Source organism: Pelodiscus sinensis, chromosome 5, assembly GCF_049634645.1.
Source record: "Pelodiscus sinensis isolate JC-2024 chromosome 5, ASM4963464v1, whole genome shotgun sequence".
NCBI classification, from domain to species: Eukaryota; Metazoa; Chordata; order Testudines; family Trionychidae; genus Pelodiscus; species Pelodiscus sinensis.
The window spans coordinates 55,590,363-55,617,276 of record NC_134715.1 but is presented as its reverse complement, the minus strand read 5'-3'; the positions used below and the strand labels follow the sequence as shown (position 1 = coordinate 55,617,276).

The following is a 26,914-nucleotide window of genomic DNA, read 5'->3' as shown; positions in this document are numbered from 1 at the left end:
TCAGGGCTTAGATGATATTATCTGTAAATCTAAAACAACAGAATACCTGCCCTAACAAATGGTCCTCCTTGCATTTGGAAAGAATGGGTGTGTAATTAATTTCCAATGAAGGCTGTGGTTTAGACAGGGTTGTCTAAACACCTTGGGTGTGTCTACACTATCACCCTAGTTTGAACTAGGGTGGTTAATGTAGTCATTCAAAGTTGCAAATGAAGCCCAGGATTTAAATATACAGGGCTTCATTTGCATCTTGCCGGGCGCCGCCATTTTTAAATCGCCATTAGTGCGGACTCCGTGCCCATGGCTACACGCGGCACGGAGTAGGTAGTTCGAATTAGGCTTTCTAATTCGAACTACCGTTACTCCTCATGGAACGAGGTGTAACAGTAGTTCGAGTTAGCCTAATTCGAACTACCTACTCCGTGCCACGTGTAGCCGCGGGCACGGAGTCCGCACTAACGGGGATTTAAAACTGGCGGCGTCCGGCAAGATGCAAATGAAGCCCTGGATATTTAAATCCCGGGCTTCATTTGCAACTTCGAATGACTACATTAACCACCCTAGTTCGAACTAGGGTGGTAGTGTAGACATACCCCTTGTCATCTAACCCTATGCTGATGATAACCTCCATTGTTTCTACTACCAGTGGAGAGATGTAGCAGATGGTCTCAATTTTAGCAGTCTGGATACAGTCATAGAATCTCAGAGCAAATGGGAAACGTAGGCTCGTCTCTTTATGTATGGTGAAATCCTGACTTCAACAATTGTGACTTGGGGAATGGAGAAGGGACAGTGGAGCCTCATATAGGAGAAGGAGGTGAATAGCAAAACCCTCATGATTGTGAGAGGGAGGTAGTGAGAGCCTCCTATTGTTGGGGAAGGAGAAGGAGCTGAAGAAACTGATACTCAGTTACTACCTCCTTTGCTTCAGAAGTATCCTGAAAAATCATAGAATCTTACAATACTAGAACACGAAGGGACCTCGAGAAGCATCACGTCCAGTCCCCTGCCGTCACGTCAGGACCAACCAGCATGTAGGTCAGTGTTTCTTAAAGTTGTCTGCGAAACCATTTTGAGAAAGCTGCTAACTGGACACACCAGTTTTTTTACTTACCTGTACTGTGGCCACGGAGCTCCCATTGGCTCCGATACACTGTTTGTAGCCAAGGGAAGCCCCGGTGGGCTGAGCCGCTGCTTCCTGAGGCTCATCTTGGCTGTAAATGGCAAACCACCTTTGCTGATGTTCAAACCAAATCCAAGCAAGAAAATTTACCTTACATTTTGAAGTATTTTTCTTGGACACTCTTGACTTGGACCACTCTCAGGGATTTTGCTGTTCAAGGTAATTTTCAGAAGCTTTCCTATCTTAAGGTTTTCTTGAGCCATTACCACCATAGTATTCAATCACTTTCCAGGTAAACTGAATATGAATGCTGAGTTTAGTCTTCCCCCTTTTCTGGTTAAAGTGGACTCAAATGCTTAGGTAACTGCTGTCATAAGCAACCATTCATCCTGCTTTTTAAAAAAAGCAATGGTTTAAAGCATTTAGAACCTACTTTTTCAAAAGTGTATAGGCACGTCTGCATGTCCCACAACTTGTGCATCAGAAAGTCCATACTGAAAATCTAACCCTTGGAGATCATCTGTATAGGATACCAACAGTCGGAGATGTGGAATCCTCCACACAGATACAGAAACATCTTATTTTGTGCTGGGGCCTTCTTCACTACAACACTGAATATAAAAGAACAGACACTGTTTTATAGGCACAGGTCTTGAGAATGGGTAAGAGTGGCAGGGCTCTGACAAACCACTTAAATAGGCGCTTTGGTGAATCAGTGCTTGAAGAACAAACTTTTTTTCTTTTGCAATCCTTGCTTGTTTGACAGGCCCAAGCTGAATTACATCACTTCCTAAAAGCAATCGAATACAGTACATCTTCTTAAGAAATTTAAACTCATATACATCGGCAGGAAACAGGAAATGTACATGTTCCTGTAAAACAGGGAGAAACTAAAATTGAGCATCATGCCTAATAACAAAGAATGTGACACAAAGAAACAAAACTTCATGTTGTTTTTTTTCTTGTTTTTCGCTACAGGATCTGCCAGTTATGGTAAGTAATAAAGTCTTTTATGTTCTGAGGTAGAACTATGCAGACATGTTTTATGCCTACAGCTATAGAACTCTTTTAGAGGGTAACACCCTGAAAACCTGATCTCTGTGAAGGAGATTTGTGAAAACTTGCACAGTTTGTTTTAGCTTCGTTTAACTTTGCTACTTTCATCTGTGTGTGGGGGGGAGGGTTGTTTGTTTGTTTTAATATAGATCAGCTTTCAGTTGCAACATTTGTTTCCAGACATCTTTGAAATGTAGGTGTTTATAGATATAGGAGTTTGGTTAACACCCATCATTGATTTATGTTATGATATTCACCATATGGTATATTTTGTCTGTAGAAGTCCTATGTCCTTCATAATGGCATTTAATGGACAAAAATACTGTACTCTGATTATTCAGTTTTCAGTTGACTATTTCAAACAGCCATAACAAACAACTTTTGTTAAACAAATTAATCATTTAAGGATGATCCATACTATTAAAATTTTATGTATTACAGGCTTAATTTTGAACAAAAATTATGAAAATATTATGTACATTGTTTCACTTGTATTTTACACAAGAAATAGAGGCAGTAACTGAGCAATGTTGATAGGTGTTTAAAACAAAACTTACAAATTGTTTTACTTATGTGCTTTTGGGTGTGAAATAAACCACTGTTGAAATGCTTCAGTCTACAGTGGTAGTGCTAGCTGCTCTCAAATTGCTGAATGAAGCAACAGTTCTGCACAAAATGGGAATAAATGGTAGTCCCTCTGTTGTTGCTGACCCACCTTTATTATGATTCTAATGACCATTATGAAAATGGATTTTAAAAAGTGCTACAGCAATGCTGTAAGTCTGGGTTATAAGCTCTGTCTTTACTGCAAACACTATCATAGTTAAGTCCTGTGACTGAAAATAACATGGTTTGGTTTTACCTGTGCAGATGGAATAAAATTGCATTACAACCACTCTAACAACACATGTTCTAACCCTCAGACTAGTTATAACCCAATTTTTTAGAAAAAAAAGTCCTTGTCTACAATTATCAGGGGAATTATATTAGAACAGGAAGTCTCTTTGTAAATTTGAGCTAGTCATATACATTTGGACTAGTAATCAAGGACCAGAGCTCTCAGGAGTCCTCACCTTTCATGGGATCATTTATAACACAGTGGGCCTTAAAGATGGGGAAAGTACAGTTCGATTTTGCATCGTAGATAGGATATAAATAACATTTCCAACGTTCAAATCTCACAAATTGAATTGAAATTAAAATAAAATTTTGTGCCAAGTACCATACAAGACAAAGTTGTAACAAACTCTGGGGAAAGCTCACACCTCACCACAGCCAGATGTATAAGGTAGATAAAGATTGGACCAAGTGCAAGTATTCCATGTTTCTTTGTACTATATTGAACATTTAGAATGTTACAGAAAAGGCTTCCTCACTGAGCTATGTTTCAAGAACCTTGCTCAGCCACAGAAATAACAATACTCCGCAGTGCTTCAAGCAGAGGGATGTCAAGAATTTAGGAGGTGCTAGATTTGTGTTGTGTCCCTATGCTGTTATTACCTTGAGCCATAATTCAAGAGGACCTCTCAATTCCAGAGCCAAATGTGCTGTAGATATCCTATAAAGTGCTCAAAAGAGCTCTTGGGTGAAGTCACATACATAGCTAGGACCACAGGGGGATTCTTGTTCTTGACCTCTTATCCTCCTCATAATGATGAATTACAAAATGGATCTGAACCTAATCTATTTTGAGACAAAAATGTGTGTTATAGTTTTATACAAAGTGATAAAGCAAGAAATGAGGGTTTACTGAGATTTCTTCCATGTGGCATTGTGTAGCAACTGCTATGTTGCTGCATCATCTCTTTTTCAAAATACATCAAAATGCAACTTTCTGAAAAGTGGGTATGTAAATATGATACCTTCTTACTCAACAGATCAATCTTTGGTGTAATTTAGGCAGATATTCCCATCAGATTCATAAACAAGTTGTTACTGCTATTTACTCCTACATTAGAGAGCTATCTCAGGGTACATCTAGACTATACCTCTCTTTCGACAGAGAGATGTAGATTAGGCACGTTGAAATTGCTAATGAAGCAGGGATTTAAATTTCCCGTGTTTCATTAGCATAAACAAGGCCACCACTTTTTTTCGAAACAGAGCTTTTTGGAAAAAAAACGGCAGTTTAGACATGGATCTGTCGAAAATAAACCCTTTTTCGACAGGTCCTGTATTCCTCAAAAAATGAGGTTTACAGGATCTGTTGAAAAAGGGTTTATTTTCAATAGATCCACGTCTAGACTGCGGTTTGTTTTTTTTAAAAAAAGCTCCGTTTTGAAAAAAGCAGCGGACATGTTTATGCAAATGAAGCACGGAATATTTAAATACCTGCTTCATTAGCAATTTTGACGTGCCTAATCTACATCTCTCTGTTGACAGAGAGGTGTAGTCTATACACAGCCCCAGTTTTGTTAAACAAAGAGAGTTTGTGTTCATGAAAATACGTGTATTTTATTTGACATCAGAAAGAGTGGTTAGTGGAATGAGGCACAAGCCCCCAGTGGGGCAGACCATGGAGGCTCTTAGTGCTCCTCAGGGTGGAAGCTCTCCCTCAGGGCCTCCTGGCTGGATACTGACAGCCCTCCCGATGGACCTCCTGGATGGCAGCCTGCAGAAAGCGCAGCCAGGCTCCCAGCAACGTGTCCAAGAAAAGCACCAGAGTGCCCAGGGGCAGCTTTGGCTCCATGTTGCAGAGTGCTGTGGTGCCCTGAGTGAGGGCAACCAGAGCACACAGAGACAAAATGCTTTGCTGTCCCTCAGCGAGGTAGGCAAGCACTCAGGGAAACCTGAGAACTGGCTGTCCAGGGGGGTCCCTTTAAGCACAGGTCTCAGATACCTTGTGTGGCTGCTGCCTGAGGCTAATTCCTGACCTGATGCCCTGCCAGAACCGGTTCCAGATGGTCTTAAATGCGGTTCAGCATCCTATCAGTGTGGACGCGCTATTTTGAAATAGCAAAGTGCTATTTTGAAATGCAGTTTGTGTCTAGTCACATTATTTCGAAATAAGATATTTCAAAATACTGCCGTAGTGTAGACATACCCAAATATATTTCACACCCATCTGGACAAGACTTTTTGTAAGCATGCATTTTCTAGAGGATCCTGTTCTGCTGATTTACCCCTTCATATATGAGGCTATTTTACCACTCTATTAATCAAGCTGGTCTTAAGTTGGTTTACGAATTCCTATGTTTCATATTTGAAGCACGTTCCAACATGTTATCTGGGCAAGACTTGCCAATTTTAAGGATCAACAGTTAAATATAATCAGCTAAAGAGAGTAGAAATGATATATATAAATAACATAGATAAAAGTTATTAGGTAGGAAGAAACAGTTGGGCAACTGTGTGTGTTAATAATAAGTCCAATGGAAAACAGATCCTGCCATACATATTTTACTCCATAAATTAGCAAACGCAGATTGCCTGCATGTTTCTTTCAGTATATATAGAATTTTAACTCTTTATTTTTAGCCCTGAATTGAATTTTCATTCATGTAGAGTATTTGCATTTTATAGCAAAGTTAGGAGAAACCAAAATTCCATTTAAAAAGAACTCCTGATTATTCCACCAATTGAAATCTTTTATTTTTTTCCTTTTATTTTGTGCTGAGATACAAAGCTGTAAATTTAAAATGTTTTTATAAGAGCAACGTAGGTCTGTTCTGGTAATTTTTTATAATAGAATATATTTGTATTCTTTAGAAAGAGGAAGCAGATTGTCTGGTTTTTGCTTTGTCCTCCCCTTCAAATTAAAAAGAGAAGTCTTGTTTACCTCTTACTTCATCAAGAAGGCAAACCACTCAGAGCAGGAAATGCAGCAAGCATTATGTTCAAACATGGCAACAAAATATTATTGTTTTTGTTGTGTAAATAAATGTGGCCCAGTTTATATGGACAATGATGATAAAGTATAAAGCAAGATTCACCAGTTTTTCAACAGCTGCTTTAAAGACACCAAGCAAGACTTCATGCCATAGTTTACGTGTCTGCAAATGATGCCGTTCGTCCTTTTCAAAATGTGAATGAAGAACTTAATTCACTTGCCAGCAAAACCAATAGTGAAAAGCCCTGTTGTGAAATTTAAAGAAATTTTCTAGTGGTTGATACATCTTACTCAATTATAAAGGGCCCAAAACTGATATACTCTTACTCATGCTGTGCAATATAGGCAGTCCCCGGGTTACGTACAAGATAGGGACTGTAGGTTTGTTCTTAAGTTGAATCTGTATGTAAGTCGGAACTGGCATCCAGATTCAGCCGCTGCTGAAACTGATCAGTTACAACAGCGGCTGAATCTGGACACCAGTTCTAACTTACATACAGATTCAACTTAAGAACCCCAGGCGTCCCCAAGTCAGCTGCTGCTGAAACTGATCAGCAGCTGATTCCAGGAAGCCCGGGGCAGAGCAACTCTGCCTCAGGCTTCCTGTAGTCAGCCGCTGGTCAGTTTCAGCAGCGGCTGACTTGGGGACGCCTGGGGCAGAGCAGCTTGGGTGCTGCTGGGTTGGTCCAGTAGTGCAGCCACTCCTCGGCACTACTGGACCAACCCAGCAGCACTGATTGAAACTGATCAGCAGCAGCTGAATCAGGACTCCTAGGGCAGAGCAGCTGGGGTGCTGCCTGGTTGGTCCAGTAGTGCCAAGGAGCGGTGCTACGGGACCAACCGGCAGCGCCTCACCCGCTCTACCACAGGCCCCAGGCTTTGCTCCACGTCTCTCTGGTCTGCTGGGGGGAGGCACTAGCTGCGTCCCTCCCCAGCAGACCAGGGAAACACGGAGCAAAGCGGCGGAGGACCCGGGCCGGACCCACGGCGCTTCCAGATCAGCTGGAAGCACCGCGGGTCCGGCCCCGGGTCCTCCACCGCTTTGCTCCCCGTCTCCCTGGTCTGCTGGCTCCCCCAGCAGACCAGGGAGATGGGGAGCAGCTTTTCTCGCCCCAGAGGGTCCCGCCGCTCCAGTCCTCCGGGGCGAGAAAATCCCCGTTTGTAACTGCGGATCCGACATAAGTCGGATCCGCGTAACTCGGGGACTGCCTGTATCGTATTCTGTGAGGAATCACATTATTCTTTGTGGATTAAAACACCTACTCACTGTGAGTCAGGTATCTGAGTCTGACCCAAAGAGAGGGACTAACAACACGCATTTGTGTCCCACAAAATGAATGTAGGTTCCATGAAAGCTGCCATGATCAGTGCCATTAGTGATTTTCAGCTCTTATCTGTAATTCTCTCTCTCACTTGGTGGAGCTATGCTGTACTGTACAATAAGTCTGTGTCTACATTGGCATGATTTTGCACAAAAACATGCTGCCTGTCTACACTGGCAGGGAGTTCTTATGCAAGAACACTGACGTTCTAATGTGTGAAATCAGTGCTTCTTGCCTAAGAACTATGATGCTCCCGTTCAGGAATAAACCCTCTTGTGCAACTGTTCTTGCGCAAAAGGCCAGTGTAGACAGGCAACATGAATTTCTTGCACAAGAAAGCCCGATGGCTAAAATGGCCATCGGAGCTTTCTTGCGCAAGAGAGTGTCTACACTGGCACGGATGCTTTTGTGCAAAAGCACATCTCTTGCGCAAAAGCACATGCCAGTGTAGATGCTCTCTTGTGCAAATACTTTAACTCAAAAACTCTTGCGCAAAATCTTGCCAATGTAGACATAGCCCAAATGTATGATATGGACTTGTGAGATTATCAGAGTCATTTTGTATCCCTTGAGAACTTGGTCATGCTTTAAACCTTGGCAGCAGTTAAAATATAATTTCTAAATGATGCAGTTTATAGAAGGTAACAACAATATGCTGGAAGCAGCATTGTATAACTGGCTACTGAACTGCTGAAGGATGTATTTAAATCTCCCAAATGAAATCATATCATAAAAAAAAAGTGGGCAAACAATCATCAGATCACAAGACTGGAAAGAATCTCAAGAAGTCATCAAGTCTGGTACCTTGCATTCATGGTAGGATCAAGAACCATGTAGACCATGGAAACACTTTCAGAAACACTTTAATTCATCACCCCAGTATGTTTATGTACCAGCGCCACGGGAATGAAGCCTCGCAGCTCCCATTGACTCTGTTTCATCCTTTGCAGCCAAGGGGAGCCGCAGGAAGCACAAGGCCTATGGGTTGGGGTAAGCACACAAAGTCTGCCCCCACTCTGCCAGGGATTGTCACACGTAGAGGCACCTACCAGCTGAGCAGCAACTGGTGGTTGACTCTAAGTGCTGAGCTCTTTGCAGGGCAGGAAGAGACTTTGTGCACTTCCCCCCATCTCCAGGCCATGATTAGCTTGGGGGCAAGGGAAACGTGAAGTCTCTTGCTTCCTTCCTTCTGGCATGCGGCACTTAGAGTCAACCACGAGGGTTGACTCTAGGCACCATGCACGCCCCCATTCCTAGGTCCTGATTGGCCTGTGGATGGGGGAGCAACAGGACCACCACCGGCTGGTCAACCCACTTGGCGGGCCAGATCCAGCCTGCAGAAGCCCTTCTGCCCACCCCTGCCTTAGAGATTAACAAAAATATATATAGTATCATGAGCTTCTTCGAGTGCTTGCTCATGTCCATTCTGTTTAGGTGTATGTGCGCCACGTGCACGGATTCTGGAGCTTTTTCCCCTAGCAGTACCCATAGGGCCAGGCAGGGAGCCCCCTGGAGTGGCGCCAGTATATCAGCATATATATATACCCCTGCTGGCCCTCCACCCCCTCAGTTCCTTCTTACCACCTGTGATGGTAGCTGGAGCATGTGTTCAGGCTCTCAGCCTTTTCCTTAGCAGACTGTGATCTTATCTCAACTTGTATTATAGTTAAAATCTGTTGATAATTAGTGGTTAGTTTGTGTAAATAGGGTGATTAGTCACAGGAGAAGAGCTTAGCGGACTCTCCCCATCAGAGGAGGGGATGCCAGGGCTCCAGGGCTTTAAGCTGTGTGGGTTTTGCTCCAAACCTATGCTCTGTGGTGATCTGCACTCTTCCTGTTTGAAGTGCCTAGGGGAGGCTCATGGAGCAGAGAATTGCTCTATCTGCAAAGGATTCAAGCCAAGAACTAAGAGAGAAAGGGACTCTTGGCTAAACTTTTGCTAATGGCATCAGCGCTTCAGCCTCATAGTGAGGAGCGTCCCCACTCGGTACACAGTGCACCGTCCACTACATCTGCGGCACTGATCAGACATCACACGGCCACGTCGAAGGCGCCCCGGCACAGGTCGCAGTCACCAGCACAGGGGGCTCCAAAGACTCGAGAGGGTGGTTGACAGAGAGACATGGCCACAAAGTGTGCCCTAAGGAAGGGCACTTGGCCTCGAAGGAGCCTAGAAGGAGGCGGAGCCCAGGTCAGGCAGATGGGATGGGGGATATCATAGAATCATAGAATAATAGGACTGGAAGGGACCTCGAGAGGTCATCGAGTCCAGCCCCCCGCCCTCAAGGCAGGACCAAGCTCCGTCTACACCATCCCTGACAGATGTCTATCTAACCTGTTCTTAAATATCTCCAGAGAGGGAGATTCCACCACCTCCCTTGGCAATTTATTCCAATATTTGACCACCCTGACAGTTAGGAATTTTTTCCTAATGTCCAATCTAAACCTCCCCTGCTGCACTTTAAGCCCATTACTCCTTGTCCTGTCCTCAGTAACCAAGAGGAACAAATTTTCTCCTTCTTCCTTGTGACACCCTTTTAGATATTTGAAAACTGCTATCATGTCCCCCCTTAATCTTCTTTTTTCCAAACTAAACAAGCCCAGTTCATGAAGCCTGGCTTCATAGGTCATGTTCTCTAAACCTTTAATCATTCTTGTCGCTCTTCTCTGTACTCTTTCCAATTTCCAATATCCGGCATCCCTCCACCCTGGAGACGTTCAATGTGGCACGCGAGCTCATCAAACTGACCTTGGCCGAGGGGGACGGCGCGGTGCCGCAAGTGCAGGCCACGCCGTCACACAGGACGGGTAGTTTCCCCCAGCACCGTCTTCGGTTCCATGGGCCCCACAGACCCGGGGTGGCCCATGAGCCTAGGCAAACTAGGCAGTTGCCTAGGGCGCTGCCGGCCTGGGCCCCCAATGATGACGTCACAGCCATTGACGGCCGTGCAGGCAGGGGCGCCGATCGCGACTTCCACCTGGGGCGCCAGCTGCCACGGCCGGCCTCAAACCGCTCCTGCCGCAGACCACTGCACAGCCTCCAGCCCAGACTCTGACTCAGGCACCAGCACCAACCCTCTTTCCAGCCTTGGCACCGGTATCGGGGCAGGCAGGGACTCTTCTGATACTGGTTCAGTCAGCACCGGAGCAGATGATGCAGCCCCAGGCAATACTGGTGTGAATAGCACCATCTCAGGTGGCACTGATGCAGACGGCACTGTCCCAGGCTGCACCGCTACTACGGCCCCTCCTGGTGCCGACCCCCATGCCAAGTCAGTTACTTCCAATGATGTCACCTTACACAAAAGCGTTGATGCCTTTACCGGCACCTATCCCTGCACCGAGCCACTTGCCGCGGCACCAGCAGCACAACACCCCTCGGTACTCCAGCCAACCACGGTACCACAGGGGTATTTCCCAGTCTACCAAATGCCAATGGGTATTACGCAGGCCCCACAGTTGCCTCCCCCCGCACCGGGACCTATATACAGAGGTAAACCATCTGCTATGGCTGTGCACCAGAGGGAACAAGTTTCAACTGCTCCCCCATGGTCAGCATCAGACTATTCTTCTGAGTCTGAGGTGGAGTCTGTACGATCTGCCAGATCCTCTTATAGATCCAGATCTAGACACTGATCCCATTAGAGTCATAGATCATGGCACAGGACCTCTGCGGATCAGTAAGCCTGGCAAGCACAGTGGCAGCCATTTTGGACACCGTGGGCTTACCACCAGGCTCAAGGACACCCCCCCCCCGGGTCAGTTGCGGGGTCATCCCCTAAGAGCAGTGCCCCATCTGCCACTCCCTTGTAGGCATCACCACCAGAGGAGAGCCAACTCACTACAGCCTCGACTAGGCCTCCGGTGATTCGTCAGGGACAAGAGGCCTCAATTCCATCAGTGAGATCAGAGCAGGTGGGCCCTTCAACCTTCAAGGACCCGGCAGTGCCTGATGGTGGGGAAGAGCAAGCACCACTCAGAGAGTCGTCTTCTTCCTTGCCAGATGAGGCATTGGTGGACCCAGCGCCTCAACTTCCGTCCATGGACGCCAGGGCGCAGACCAGCTCCACCTATAACTGCTCACTTGACAAGAGCACAAGCGGCAGCCAAGTGGTCATCAGTACACACATTTGCAGAGCACTACGTGATCACTCAGCTAGCTAGGGAAGATGCAGAAGTGGGCGCCGCAGTGCTGAGGTCGGCAGAAGTATTGTCAAGAGTTACCTTCCGACCCCACCTCCTAGGGAACAGCTAGGGATTCACCTAAGTAGAATGGACATGAGCAAACACAGGATGGGGTATTACCTACAAAAGAGAGAGACTGTTTTGCTGTTGAACACAGAGGTAAAAAACTAAATAAATAAGTTAAATTTTATTAATTATAGTTTGTAAAGTGCTTTGAAGGAGACCAATTAAAAGTTATAGTTATATTTTAAATGAAGTAACCTTATGACTTATTTTTAATATTAAATATTTTGTGCTGATAATATTTAGTAAAGGATAAAATGACCCGGCCCTTGGACACTGTGTATGGCATAAATAACTAGATAGATAAGTCATCACTACAATAACTTAATGCGATAAACAAATTATTTTAATAGTTTAAAATGCTATTCCCTAGGATATAGCCTCAGGAGATACTTCTTTCCTTCCAGTAAGGAGAAGTAATGTGGTCCAGCAGATTAAGAATGAGATAGGGATCTTGGGTTCTAATCCTTGTTTTCTCACTGACTCACTGTGTGTCCCTGGGCAAGTCCTTTCATTTGCCTCCCTTTATTTCCTTATTTGCAGAATGGATAGAATTGCTCCTCTCATAGTACTGTGACAAGGCCGTATGGGTTTATAAAGCAATTACCATGTTAAGTACTATTGCCCCCAGTCCATTGGGGGTCCTGAATGCCTCTAGCATGGGACTGAGAATCTTTACCTCTCATTTACTTCAATGGAAATTGAGGAGGATTAGCACTTGGCAGGAGGGAGTTTAGCTCTTCATAGAATCAGATACACTAAGTTATTAAAACAGCCATATGGATTTACCGTATTGCATTCAGTACTAGCAGATTTACCAGGCATTGCTCAGATCCTTCACTCCAATTTTTGTTTTTCTTCATTTAAATCATTATTCTGAGGTGGGACTGGTTTGAGGCATTCAGTATGTAGGCTGCCCTGGGCAGAGAAGACAACCTCAAGTCCTCTCCCACCACAGCAGTTTGGGGCCAGGTAAGAAGCACCTCTCTATGACAGCTGCAGCTCTAGCTGGCATAGCTGGGGAGAGGTTCATGTCCTGTTGAGGGTGCAGGTCCAGATTCATCTGCTCTATGTGCTCCCCAGCCAGAGTGAGAAATGCAGTACACTGTGCACTTTCTCCTCACTCCCTGACAAAGGGCAAGGGCACCATTTCAGGAGAGCAGAGAGGGCAGCAGCCATGCGCACTGGGACACAGCTTCCCATTCCCCAGACTATCAAGGAGTGAGGGCAACATACTTGGATTGTGTGAATTACTCCTCTGCCCCCTCCTTTCACCGGCCAGGAGTGAGAGGCATGCATAGAATCTAAATAATTTCCCCTTACTCCCTGATAGTCCAGAGAACTGGAAGAAAAGCAAGCTGCATCCTGGTACACACCACTGCTGCCCCACACGCACACACTCCTGAAATAGTACTCTTGACAAAGGGGAATAGCCAGCAATGTTCCCATATGAATTGGGGGAGGAGACTTCAGCCCCTGCACCTTCTTTAAACAGCACCTGGGTGATGAGAGGCTCAGGACTAGGACAGTCATGGAGGGTGGGGTGCACCTTTAGTCAACCTCTTTCACTTGCCTGGTGATTCCTTCTCTGTTCTATATGGTTTTGTGAGAAGCAATCCCATTCCAAGCTCATCTCATTTTCCTAGTACAGCCAAACCCTTACTTTGCTTTAAGTTAATATAAGAGGAAGCTGTCTGCCAAATTTGGTGGGCCTAGCTCTTACTATTTTGGAGTAGTTCACAAACAGATGGACGGACAAACTCACTCTCTCAAATATAAAGTAGATAATGAACGCCAAAGAACACAGGGCACTGTCAAAAACAGCAGACAACACTGAGCAGTTACAACTTCAGATCATTTTAAGCTGATCCATGGAAATGCACAAAGGACTCATTCCTGCATTCTTTACTCAAGCAAAAGCTCCCATTCACATCAACAGGAGGTTTTACCTTGCAATGAAGTATATAGTACAGGGTCCACATCTTGTCAAGTATCAGGGTATGTCTACACTACAAAGTTAGTTCGAACTAACTTCAATAGGTGCTACACTAGCGCTCCGCTAGTTCGAATTTGAATCGAACTAGCGGAGCGCTTAGTTCGAACTAGGTAAACCTCATTTTACGAGGACTAACGCCTAGTTCGAACTAGCTAGTTCGAACTAAGGGCTGTGTAGCCCTTTAGTTCGAACTAGTGGGAGGCTAGCCCTCCCCAGGTTTCCCTGGTGGCCACTCTGGCCAACACCAGGGAAACTCTATGCCCCCCTCCCGGCCCCGGACCCCTTAAAGGGGCACGGGCTGGCTACGGTGCCCGTGCCAGGTGCAAGCCTGCCAGCACCCAGCTAGCAGACCCTGCACCTGGCACGGCACAGAGCCACCCACCCGATGCCCCCCAGCCCACCCCCTCTTGACGGGACCAGGCTGGCGGCTCCCGGGAGCTTGCCCTGGACCGCAAGAGGCGGGCACCTTCCTGGGCTAGTGCGGACATCGTGGTCCTCGTCCACGATCTCCGCACTAGGCACAGGAAAGTGGCCGTCTAGGGCAGGAGAGCTGCCAGCCTGGCCACCCAGGAGCAGGTGTGCATGAAAATCAAGGGGGTCCACTGAGACCCCCGACCCTGAGCCCTGAGCTTAGAATGGCCGTACTGGGTCAGACCAAAGGTCCATCTAGCCCAGTAGCCTGTCTGCCGACAGCGGCCAACCCTAGGGACCCTGGAGGGGATGGACTGAAGACAGTGACCAAGCCATTTGTCTCATGCCATCCCTCTCCAGCCTTCCACAAACTTTGGGCAGGGACACCACTCCTACCCTCTGGCTAATAGGACTCCATGGACACAACTTCCATCACTTTATCTCACTTCCCTTTAAACTCTGTTCTAGTTCTAGCCTTCACAGCCTCCTGCAGCAAGGAGTTCCACAGGTTAACTATTTGCTTTGTGAAGAAGAACAACTTTCTCTTACTAGTTTCAAGCCTGCTACCCATTCCTTTCCTTTGGTGTCCTCTAGTCCTTCTTTATGGGAACTCAGGAAGAACTTTTCTGAATGCACCCTCTCCACCCAACCCCTGCTTTTGGAAACCTCTATCCTGTCCCCCCTCCGTCTCCTCTTTTCTAAGCTGAACAGTCCCAGTCTCTGTAGCCTTTCTTCATATGGGACCTGTTCCAAACCCCTGATCATGTTAGTTGCCCTCCCCTCTCCCAGCCTTTCTCTTCCCCTCTCCCACCTCCTTTTCCCAGTCTCCCCCAGTTTTTTTCAATAAAGACAGAGTCAATGTTGGAAGAAACGTTATCTTTATTTTGTACATCAATAAGAAGGGGGGCTAGGGAAGGGTAAGTGGAAGGAGGTGAGGGAGGAATGGGGTACGAGCCCCCGATGGGGAGGACTGGGCTGGCTCTGCGGGCTTCTGGGGGTGGAAGCTCTCCTGCAGCCCCCCAATTACTCCCTCTCCCCAGATGGCAGCCTGCGGCAAGTGCAGCCAGGCTGATGGCCGAGTGGTGTGATGTGCCCAGTGTGGGCACTCAGGGCACTCCAAGCCAGAACTTCTTTGCAAGTGGGGCACCCCTTAGAACTGTGTGTCCGGGGTGGGGGTCGGGACCCTTTAAGCGCAGCCCTCGGCTAGCCTGAGACAGCATCTCCATGCTCTAAGTCCTCCTTTTATGCCCTGCACTGCTTCTGGCCATCCTTAAGCCCTGTTCAGAGTCCACTCAATGTGGACTTGCTAGTTCGAACTAGCAAAACGCTAGTTCGAACTAGTTTTTAGTTCTAGATGCGTTAGTTCGAACTAGCTTAGTTCGAATTAACTAATTCGAACTAAGTTAGTTCGAACTAGCGCTGTAGTGTAGACGTACCCTCAGAGGGGTAGCCGTGTTAGTCTGAATCTGCAAAAGCGGCGAGGAGTCCTGTGGCACCTTATAGACTAACTGAAGTGTAGGAGCATAAGCTTTTGTGGGCAAAGACCCACTTCATCAGATGCATGTCCACATCTTGTAGCTGTTTGAGTGATAAATATCACAAAACAGTTAATAACATCTATCTGGGGCATCCTTGAATAATCCTGCTCACTCAAGGCAGGCAGAATGTTTTGCCACATCACTATGATATAACCAATGTCATGAACTGTAGCCACCAAAAGAAAAAACCCTATTACATTTGAAACTAGGGTGACCAGTGCTGTAAGTGTTGCTTGTGCCTGGCTGCAGGAGGAACTCCACTCATTGCCTCTGTGGAGGTACTACAGCTGTGTCCACTAAATCCTCTGTGTTTTTGACACCTCCAGTGCAGGGTCCACTGAGAGGGTGAATGAAAGTTAGCAGTTTCTATTGGCTTTGCCTCCTCCAGACCTATTTCCACCCCCTTTTCCGTCCCCTCCCTGCCCCAAGCCAGTTGTGAGGCTCTGGGGAGAATACAATGGAGAAACAGAGAAAATGGTTAATTTTACGGAGAGCAGTAGAGGAGAGATTTGATGAATCAGAGATAACAGGGTGAGCCACGCTGATTGAGTTGATGAAAGGATGAGTCTAGGATTCAGTCGGGAGAAAAGAGAACGGCAGGGTGGTATGGTGTGTGAGAGAATGTATATTGTGCAAAAACAAGCGGGTGGGTGTGGTTGTCTGGGTATGTTACACATGTTGCTGTTTATCAGAGCAAACTAGCAGAATTTTGTCAGGATCATAAGTTTTCTTAACAAATTGGCAAGGGTGATCTTATTATGTATAAAGTAAGGATGTTAAGGACTAGTCGGCTAGCCAATAAGCAAATGCTTATTGGATAGTCAAGTCAACTAGTCGCTTCCCCCCCTTGTGGGGGAGACGGGATACTTCAAAGCGACAGTGCCACACGGAGCCTGGGGTACGGCTCGTTTCACGGAGTCCGGGGGACGGCCTCGGCATTTCAAAGCAGCAGCAGCACACAGAGGCCGGGATCAGTTGGGGAGTCACCAGCTGACCCCAAGTTCTGCAGAAATGCTGAGTGAAGCTTGGGATCAGTTGGCGAGTCCCCATCTGACCCTGGCTCTGTGCAGCTTTTCAAAGCAGCAGCGCCGCATGGAGCCCCGGGTCAGCGGGGGACTCTGAGTCCCTGCTGGCCCAGGCTCCATGCAGACACTTCTGCTTTGAAATGCACAAGATCTCCCGCTGGGCTCTTGTACATTTCAAAGCAGAAGTGCCCGTGTGGAGCCCGGAGTCAGCAGGACTTCCCGCTGCCCCCAGGCTGCATGCGGAGTTCCAACTGGGGCTCCTGTACATTTCAAAGGAGGAATGCGGAAGTGCCTATTGACTAGTTGAGTAGATTAATTGATATTTAACATCCTTAGTATAAAGTACCCATCACTGTAGTCAGGTAGTGTGCAGACATTCAAGTGTTGTTTAAACAAAATCTAACAGGATGGGTACAGAAGAAATTGAGGACATTTTAAGACCATATGTGTTGACTTGCTCTCTATTTTGATTTCCAATTAAAAAATGAAAATGATTAGATGTTTACATATGTTTTGGCAGGCCTTAACACAGAATCTTCGGGAGATTATCTATCAACTACAGAAACAACAACGAGACTAGTGACATCTACAGAATATTTAGCAGAAGCAGGTGACAATGATGTGAAACCTGTCAGCACACCAACAGAGGCTGAGATTAATTCTGAAACAGAAAATAATACAAGTATTGAGTTAAATTATATGACTAATGACACCACCACTGAACTGGCAGGTGCACAGCCTGCCTTAATGTTTGGCATTCCTGTGGTGATACTAGTCCTGCTAATTCTGCTGATCATCTTCTTTGTGATATGTCATAAAAGGAAAAAGTCTAAGCAAGGTAAAATTTAGTGCTTCTTCTCAAATTTTAGAAGAAACTTTTTAGAAAATACTGAACATGAACAGGAAAGGATTTCAGGAAATGGATTTCAATTATTGTGATGCATTTTTGTATGGATACTTGAATTTTCATATGCAGAAAAGACATGTATTCTGAACCTGTGGAGTCTTGTTTTCCTTACTGAATTCAAGCACAGCATGTATAGTGTATCCAATAGTTAAGAGCCAACAGAACTATTTGATCATAAATGTTTTTTCTTGTTTTGTTCTTAGGTTGAACATTGAGGGTACTTCTCTAATAAACAATTTACTTCTTTCGTTACTGACATTACTAACTACCTGAAATTACAAGTAAAATTTTGATGAGAGAATTTATCTAGCACTTCAAAGGAAGCTGTCCTAGAGATCTTGTAGTGTGATTGCTATTATGAAACCACTTGTTCAGTTCAAATTGCCTTGAGAATCATGTGATCAGGGTAACTGCATTCTGCAATAAAGACATATCATTTCAGGAAGCTACCTACAGCCAACCTCAATAACTTTGCTGTGTGGAAAAATAGGAACAGAGAAAGGGCCTTAAAGATTTACAGTGATGTAGGAACTTTTGAAGGAGGTGTACTGATATTCTGGAATATTTTGTGCCGTTAAAAGTATAAATGCGAATACAATTATTAAATCATAAATAGACATTTAGGGGCAAACTTGCAGTGTGACTCTGAAAATGCCCATGGTTTACTGTTGGGTACATCACTGATCTACACCAAATGGATATGGAAGTTTCTGCCTGATTGCTCATATGTGTGTGTAGGGGATTTTCATATAAATATGTGGGTATAGTTTCAGAAATTAGATCCTATTAGAGAGAACTCAAGAACAGAAAGATGGTGTGGTATAGTGGGCCACTATACAGAGAACTAACTTCTTCTGCACAGGTCTCAAAAATTTTTATGAGTTCTAGAATATAATAAAAAGAACGAAGGGCTGGATGTAATGTCTACATTGTACAAGTATTTCCTGGTTCAAATCAGCTCATTGTAAATTCAGCCCAGCCAGAAGACACCATAGCCTCCAACCTACTCCAGCGCACTGCACTCATCTTGATTCTCTGCCAACAAGTCATGTCAGGAGCAGAGAGTAGGCTAAGACACCCAAGATACTGCTTCCTAGTAAAAGGAAAAAGTGAGCAGGAACCCAGAACTATGCTTTAACAATCTTTTAATACATCTATTTATATGCACATTTCCCTTTTGTTCGTCTCATGGTTTCCAGAATTCGTTAATATTTCATCCTACCCTCAATCCTCTTTCATTTTCCTTCTGTCGTGTGGCATCTCATCCAGCTTCCCTGACAGTTGTTCCTTTGGTCTGTAATTTAGCACACTGAGATTTCAACTACCATTCAAGCTTCTTCACCTTTTCCTCCAATGTGGAAACCAGCTCCTAAGATCTTCATTCATAAATAGCTGCACTGCACATTGACTATCTCAAAACTTGCAATAAACCATTATCTATAACAGTTGATACTTTTTCAGGATGTCACTTTCCTTCTTGGAATCTGTTAGGTTCAAGGAACTCTGCTTTTGTATTCTGGATTTTAACTCCCACTGCACTGATTCGTATCCTAGGTTTACTTCAGCTACTGATGCTCAAGCCAAACAGCTCACTCTGGTGCTGGATGTCTAAAGCAGTCATTATGTATGTTAATAACCAGCAAGAGTTGCTGGTGGTCAGCTACTCTTAGTGTCTGAGAGAAAATTACTGATTAAAAGCAGTCAGCACCTATGTAAATCATAGGCCTACACAGTTAATGGAAGAAAATGTAAAACTTAATCTAAATTACAACCAGCTATATACTGAAAATTGTTATGTGTTTAACAGAAACCAACTGCAGAATTTTCTCAGCTATTTTGAATATTATATTGAGAGAAAATATATAATTAAAGACAAGTTTTAAACCACTTCAACTCTAACTTATTTTATTTCAGATGAACTGGAAAGTGAAAATGTCAAAAGGTAACATTTATAGACATTGTTTATTGTTTTTGCTTTTTTGCTAAAGTAGACCATGTTCATTTTTAGGGCCTTATTTTTCTGATTTTAAATTTATTGTATGTTCTGCATGTCTTGAGGAGTTTATATTTTGCATTATCAGCACTCTTACCCTTTCTCATTAATTAACCCTAGAAGAGGCTTAAGAACCCCAGGTCCTACCAAATAATCACCATTGCTGTATTTTGTGGTTGATATATTGTAGGATACAGTACCTCCTGCTAACATGTGCAGACTCTCTTGTTGACAACTGTAGTACATTTGGCTGTTATTGTGGGACTTCTGATCCTTTAGCACATAGACTGCAGGAAGCAGAAGGAGGTGGTACCAATCAATAAATACAGACTTCTGCTAGAATTATTTCAGCCACACAGGCAGAGTATGGGTTTCACTGGTGCTCTGTGGCCTTTAATTCAGTCTTCTGCCTACAGCCCCACCAGTTGTTTTGGGCAGAAGTAACAAATGATTGCTTATTGTAAATATGGATGCCGCAGGAGACAATTATACTTTGGGTAACAAAGACAGGGTTCCTGGCTCTGTCCATATATTCAGTCTGCTTAGAATAAGCTTTGTCATGTTGAATTATTTTTCAGATTTGTTTGCTTATTATTACATGGCATGTAAAAATTCTCTGGCGCTTGTGTGAACTGAATAACTCATGTCCAATAAAAACAAGCTGGCTGCAGGGTAGTTTTCATCAATTTGATAGTTATTACCTTATTTATTTTACTGAGATCCCTCCTAATGCTAACGTGCTAAGTGTTCAAGGTTATTAACATAGATTTATGGAGAGTGGGGAAGATTCCCTTTAATTCAAGCTAAAAATACAAAATAAAGTTAGCAGTAATCTTTCAGCCATGAGGCAGTATCTAAAAATGGTCTGTAAAAGAAAGAGTAAAATTAGTAACATTAAATGAGTATGGTTATGACCTTTCTTTTTAGGCATCACTGAAATCAGCCTTCTTGTTGAAATAACATTTCTAACTTGGGGCTTTATCTTGCTTCCATTGACAACATGAGATTTTCACCATGAATTTTAAGGGGCAGGATCAGACCTTTTATTTTCTAATTTTCTATCTATAGTGTTTGTTCTATTTGGGCCCAGGATCATTTGCTTCTAACTTCTAGGGCTGATGCATCTTCAAAAAAACAAACTCACTAGACCAGCACTGGTGTGCCACAATTAAGGCCCAGAATTGCACAAGGTTGATACAAAGTTCCTATGTTATGTATCTGTTGAGTGAAACACATTGTCTAACCCATCTTTTGTTTCCTGCATTAAGTCCTATTTTTGAAGAAGATACACCCTCTGTTATGGAAGTAGAAATGGAAGAGCTCGATAAATGGATGAACAACATGAACAAAAATGGTACATGGTAACTCCCCACATCATTTCTTTCTCTCTTTCTCTCTCTGTCTCTGTGGTACTTTCCATAAATAGAAAAATCATCACGAAGCTATTTTATGGTTGTGTTGCTAATTTTCTTAAAACATTTTTAGTCCTGGTCTTAAGCCTATAATACTAGAATAGTTGCACAAGCAAATGCCAAAGGTTTTAGTTTTCAGCAGAAGCTTTTATTAAATTAATGCCATGTATTTACATTTTTAAATTAAAATTGTTTTTAGGGGTGCATACTTGTCTCTCTAAAATATCAGGCTCTTTCAGAGTGTCTGCACTAGTGTGCTGCATTCCATATTGTGCCATCCAAGAGAAATCACTGGTTTTGTATAGCCCATAGCACTATTTGCTCATTACACAGCTTACAGAATCATCTTCCTGGCTCATCACTATGACTATATCACTCTACCCTTTGCATCCTTCCACTGGCTCCTTATTATCTACTGAATCAAACACAAGCACCTTCATTTGGGCCCTTATTTGTACTCACCTAATCTGTCAAAAATACTGCTTCTCTGTCTGTCTGACATCACCTTTACTCTGACATGAAAGGCAGCCTCAATGTCTCAGTGATCCACTTTTCCCTAAAGCACCACTATGCTCTCTCCCTGGTTGTCCCTAATTCATAAAAAGAGCTCCCATTCAAAATTCTCAATTCTTTAGCCACCTTCATGTCAAGTCTCAGAACTCACCTCTTCCTTAATATATAGCATTAATGGCAATCTGATTTCAGCTACACAGGTGGCACTTTGGGATTACTGCTTCAGATTGCCTAAGAACTGCACATATTCTAATATTTTTCTTGCCCATCCCTCGCCTCATACCCCAAAAGACTTATTTGTTTCATCAACCTGTTATATATTATCTTCCAGATGGTAAGCTCTTTTGGGAGACACCTATCGTTTTTATAGGTTTGTACAGTGTTCAGTAGGATGGTCCCGACCTGATTAGTCTATAGGCACTACTACAATATAAACATTAAATAATAGCAATACTATGTCGATGGCTTTCAATACAGTAGATGGAGAAATGTTTATTGCAAATAAATAAATGTTTAAAGTCAGCAAACATTTCATATATTTCTTTAGAAACAACACCACATACAAAAATACCCCAAAATGCTGGCTGTACCAATCTTGTGAAACAATAGATATAATTGTAAGCAGCTGTACAGTAAATATCTAACAAATAGCTCTTTTAGTCTGAGTTTGTTAAAAATGCATGCAGGCAAGGAAAAGCACTTTCTATGTATACACACACACACACACAAACACACAACTGGAATAAAAAAAATAAAAGATTATGAAGACTTCCATTACAGCCACAAGGGCAGAATACTTTAAAATAGATAATAAATTATATGAAATAAAACAAATGTACAAATATTACAGATAAAAAGAACTCTGCTTGTACCCTGGAGTTTTGTGTTTCACAGTATCTATTCTGAAAATGAATACATTTCAATATTTCTGAAAGAATTACGCAGGAATACAGTGTGGTTGTCTGTTCTTTTCCTAGCTGAATGTGAATGTTTACCTACTGTAAAAGAAGAAGAAAAGGAATCAAATGTTTTCACAAGGTACTTTCTATTCTACCATTACTCAAAGAAACAGTCAACATTAGTTGTTTGAAAATGTGATCTACTTTTTTCTTCTTTATCTACTTCTAACAGTAATTTAATTATGTATTATGAACTTTGATTTCTGTTCAGACAAATGCCTCAATACTTGTTTATCTTTAAAAAAGTGACTATTTATAGCTTTGCACACCAGAAAACTGCTACAAAAAGCCTATGCGTGAGAGAAACAGAGAGGGAACAAACAGAATTTCATTAGTTGTCCAGATTTGAAGTGCTATCTCCCAAGATGTTAATATGAGTACAGGCAGTCCCCGGGTTACGTACAAGATAGGGACTGTAGGTTTGTTCTTAAGTTGAATCTGTATGTAAGTCGGAACTGGCGTCCAGATTCAGCCGCTGCTGAAACTGACCGCCAGTTCTGACTTACATACAGAATCAACTTAAAAACCCCAGGCGTCCCCAAGTCAGCTGCTGCTGAAACTGATCAGCAGCTGATTCCAGGAAGCCCGGGGCAGAGCAACTCTGCCTCGGGCTTCCTGTAGTCAGCGCTGGTCAGTTTCAGCAGAAGCTGACTTGGGGACGCCTGGGGCAGAGCAGCTGGGGTGCTGCTGGGTTGCTCCAGTAGCGCCGCTCCTCGGTGCTACTGGACCAACCCAGCAGCACCCCATCTGCTCTGCCCCAGGCGTCCTGATTCAGCCGCTGCTGAAACTGACCAGCAGCGGCTGAATCAGGACCTGGGGCAGAGCAGCTGGGGTGCTGCCGGGTTGGTCCAGTAGTGCCCAGAGCGGCGCTGCAGGACCAATCGGCAGCGCCGCAGCTGCTCTGCCCCAGGGTCCAAAACAAAAGCCTGGTCTGCTGGGGGGGGGCACACTAGCTGCGCCCCCCCCCCAGCAGACCAGGGACACGGGGAGCAGAGCCGCAGTGGCAGCGGGGTGCTGCGCCTCTGAGGCTTTGCTCTGGCAAAGCCTCAGAGGCGCGGGACCCCGCCGCGGCTGCCGCTTCAGTCCCGGTGCCTGTGGTCTGCTGGGGACCGTCCCCAGCAGACCACAGGCACCGGGACTGAAGCCGCAGCCACGGCGGGTTCCCGTGCTTCTGAGGCTTTGCTCTGGCAAAGCCTCAGAAGCGCGGGAACCCGCCCGGTGCCCCTGGTCTGCTGGAGACGGTCTCCAGCAGACCAGGGGCACCGGAGCAGCTTACGAACGGGGCTTTCTTGCCCCGGAGCTCACAGGTAGCAATCCGCCACCTCGACCTCCGGGGCGAGAAAGCCCCGTTCGTAAGTGCGGATCCGACATAAGTCGGATCCGCGTAAGTCGGGGACTGCCTGTATTTTGAAAAATCCATGGTGAACTTTCAGAAAGAGAGGTCAGTCAGCATAAAAAAACATGAGTCTCATCTTTTACCACTAGGTGACTCTACTTGACTGAGAATGACTAACACTTTTTAAAAGGAATAAACTTAAAAAACAACAAATGGTCTGGTAGTACTTTATAGACTAACAAAACATGTAGATGGTATCATGAACTTTCATGGGCACAGCTTACTTCTTCAGATGACCGGAGGAAGTGGGCTATGCCCATGAAAGCTCATGATACCATCTACAGTAAAATTCTCTTGGCAGTTATTACAAGGGTAAGGGCATGAATCTTGGTATCCTAAATAAATTGGCCATTCACTTCGGCTTACCTGGCTTCAGTTGCTTCTGTTCTTCACTTTGTCATGCTCCTGCATTCCCACCCTAGAGGTGGCAGCATTTCAGTGATAGGTGAAGTAATTAATCTCTTGAGATATAGAATGATGAACAACGGCACAGGCACAAACAGTTCTATAAAGATGCCATGGCAGTAGGTCCAGATGCCATGTGGTGGTTCCACTTGAAAAGAGTTGCCAAGAAACCAGTTAAGGGAAAGCCATTGGGGCCCATGAGTCCAACAAGCCCTTATAAATGTTCTCAGCCTCCACACATCTCTGGAGATCCAGCAACTTTGATGTGAACCACATGAACTCTTTGGTGTGGAAACAAATCCTATGCTTTCAGATGAAATGCTTGAAGGGAACAAGGAGGAAGGGAGAGATTCTCATGGCAATTTCTCCTACCAGAGCCCTATTCCAGGGGTGTTACCATGGCAGATGATGAACTAAGCTAAGGTTATTTCATCATAAAGTTGGTGTATGCAATTAATTTCACAGAACATCTGTAAAAGCTTGTGTAGCTGTACAGGTCACGTGCCTGGTGAGCAAATTATCTGTTTTATAGGGGGAGAAAGAAATAGTTCAGTTAATATTTACATGGTGTCTTGAACTGCACACCAAAGGCAAACTGCAGTTTTTTCTGTGTGATCCTGTGTCCCAGAGGAAGTTACTATCCAAATCTCCCACCAGGATTGTGTTCCAAAACCATTCTTGTTTAGATTCATGTACGATCCTGTTCCTAAAGGGCTTCCATAAACTTTAGTTAAAATAATGAGCAGTCCTGAGGCACCTTAGAGACTAACTATAATATAATGAGCTTTCATAGCAAGACCCACTTTTTCAGATGAGCGTGAATAGAGAAAACAACTCAAACACATCTGAAGAAGTAAGTTTTGTCCACAAAAGCTCATAATACTATTTATATTTTTGTTAAGTCTCTGAGATGTCATAGGACTACTGATTGTTTTTAAAGTTACAGACTAACACAGCTACCCCCTGAGACTTTTTAGTTAAACTAATATACAGAATCTTGTCATGGTTAAGCTTTGTTTCTCCTGCCCTTTATTTCCATATTCAGTTCATATATCATCTCCAGCATGAAAAGATGAATCCTGACAATGGAGACAGGAAGTTAACTGGACTCTGAAAAATATTTTTGAGAGGAAAAAAACCTCAGAAAAGCTTAGATAGTGGAAGATACACAAGGGCTACGTCTACACTGGCCCCTTCTTTGGAATAGCCATGCTAATTTAGAACTTTGGAATAGAGAAATGCGCGGGGGATTTAAATATCCCCTGCGGGATTTAAATAAACATGGCCGCCGCTTTTTTCCTGGCTTGGGGAAAAGCCGGAAAAGAGCGTCCAGACTGGCGCGATCCTCCGGAATAAAGCCCTATTCCGGAGGATCTCTTATTCCTACTTTCAAGGAATAAAATCAAAGTATTTGATTTTGTGTGGAATTCCTAAATACTTTGATTTTATTCCATTTTAAGGCAGAGAAAAAAAATCCTGGAATTTCTCTCTCTCCCCTCCAAAAAAGAAAAGAAAAGAAAAGAAAATCTGGTTCCCTACTCAGTTCTATTATTGAACCTTACCAAAACAGACACATTTTTATGACAGAACATCCTGCATCATATAAACAGAGGAAAGAAAAGTGCATAGAATTATTTTAACAGTTCATTTGAGAAAACATGTTAAAAGTCAAATAAAATAAGAACAGCTATTAAGTGAAAACAATCCTATTAATCCAGTTAAGGTTATCAATCTCAGCACACAAGGCAGGAAATCATAGTACATCAGTGAGCTAGCATATGCTGAATTCTGCACCATTTCTCCTTCAAACTGTTGTTACCCACACTAGCTAGATCCAAGTTAGCACAGGTATGCCTAGCCAAGCTGCAATCATAATTTCCCTTGCAGGGTAGCTATCCCCTAACTAACAAAAAATATTTGTGTTATAATAAGTTGATTACTGAAAAAAATACCAGAGATAAAAATACTTGTTTATGGAAACAAGAACAACTGAAGAATAAAAAAGGGAAACAATTTGGCTCATGTAAGAAGGGATTTAAAAACTGAATTCCATCACTTCCCATGCCATAGATGCTAGGGTGGTGTTCTGGAGGGAAATATGATTTGTGAGGGTTTGACTATAAATGGGAGAGAGCTTTCATTGAAGAGTCACCTTAGACAATAGAGCAGTGTTTCTTAAACTGTGTTCCAGGAGGCAATCGGAGGAGTGCCACAGAGTACAGAGTTCAAAATGACCTTTTTTTGCTCAACAACTTTATTTTTTTGACCGACTCTTTATTTTTAAATTTTTTTAAATTTTTTGCTCAATAACTTTTCCCCAACCTCTTTTTTTTCCCCAACAAAAAATCTTTAGTGTTCTGCATAAAAAAAAATTATTATTTAAGAAACACTGCAGTAGAGAAATCAAATCAGCCCGGGTCATTCTGCCTGTGTCACAAACATGTTCATTTCATGAAATATATGACTTGTGTTTATTTTCAGTCTTCAAGTTCACACATTACAATACACCACAACTACTGAAAAAAATTCATTGGAAAATTGTAGTGACACAAGCTGTTTCTCTCTTTAATACATATACAGTGACTGTGAATCCTGAAGTCCAAACAGCACCGAACTGGTTAAAAGGAAGCCATACACAACGCTCCTGGTCCTATCGCACAGACCCTAGATGAACTGGATGTGAACTTAATTCATCACAAATAGTGAGAGAAGCAAATGTTTTGTTGTTTCCTTTTGCATACATTCTTATGGAGGCATCAGCAATAAAAACAAGGAAATTTA

At 43.7% G+C, this 26,914-nt stretch overlaps 1 protein-coding gene across 1 annotated transcript; it reads left to right on the top strand.

Annotated features, from left to right (window-relative positions):
* The first annotated feature begins 1,500 nt into the window (after window positions 1–1,500).
* Window positions 1,501–26,914, top strand: TMEM154 (transmembrane protein 154). Its single transcript, XM_075930067.1, has 6 exons — window positions 1,501–2,116; window positions 17,069–17,386; window positions 19,370–19,397; window positions 20,717–20,802; window positions 22,351–22,411; window positions 26,714–26,914. Exons 1-6 carry the CDS (start codon window positions 2,029–2,031, stop codon window positions 26,727–26,729), a joined length of 597 nt encoding a protein of 198 aa, XP_075786182.1. The 5' UTR covers window positions 1,501–2,028; the 3' UTR covers window positions 26,730–26,914.

Excerpts from the sequence above, each read along its gene's own strand:
- TMEM154 (XM_075930067.1), top strand. The coding sequence starts at position 2,029 with ATGCCTAATAACAAAGAATGTGACACAAAGAAACAAAACTTCATGTTG. Across the intron at positions 2,117-17,068 it reads TACAGGATCTGCCAGTTATG|GCCTTAACACAGAATCTTCG; the intron begins GTAAGTAATAAA and ends ATGTTTTGGCAG. Across the intron at positions 17,387-19,369 it reads AAGGAAAAAGTCTAAGCAAG|ATGAACTGGAAAGTGAAAAT; the intron begins GTAAAATTTAGT and ends ATTTTATTTCAG.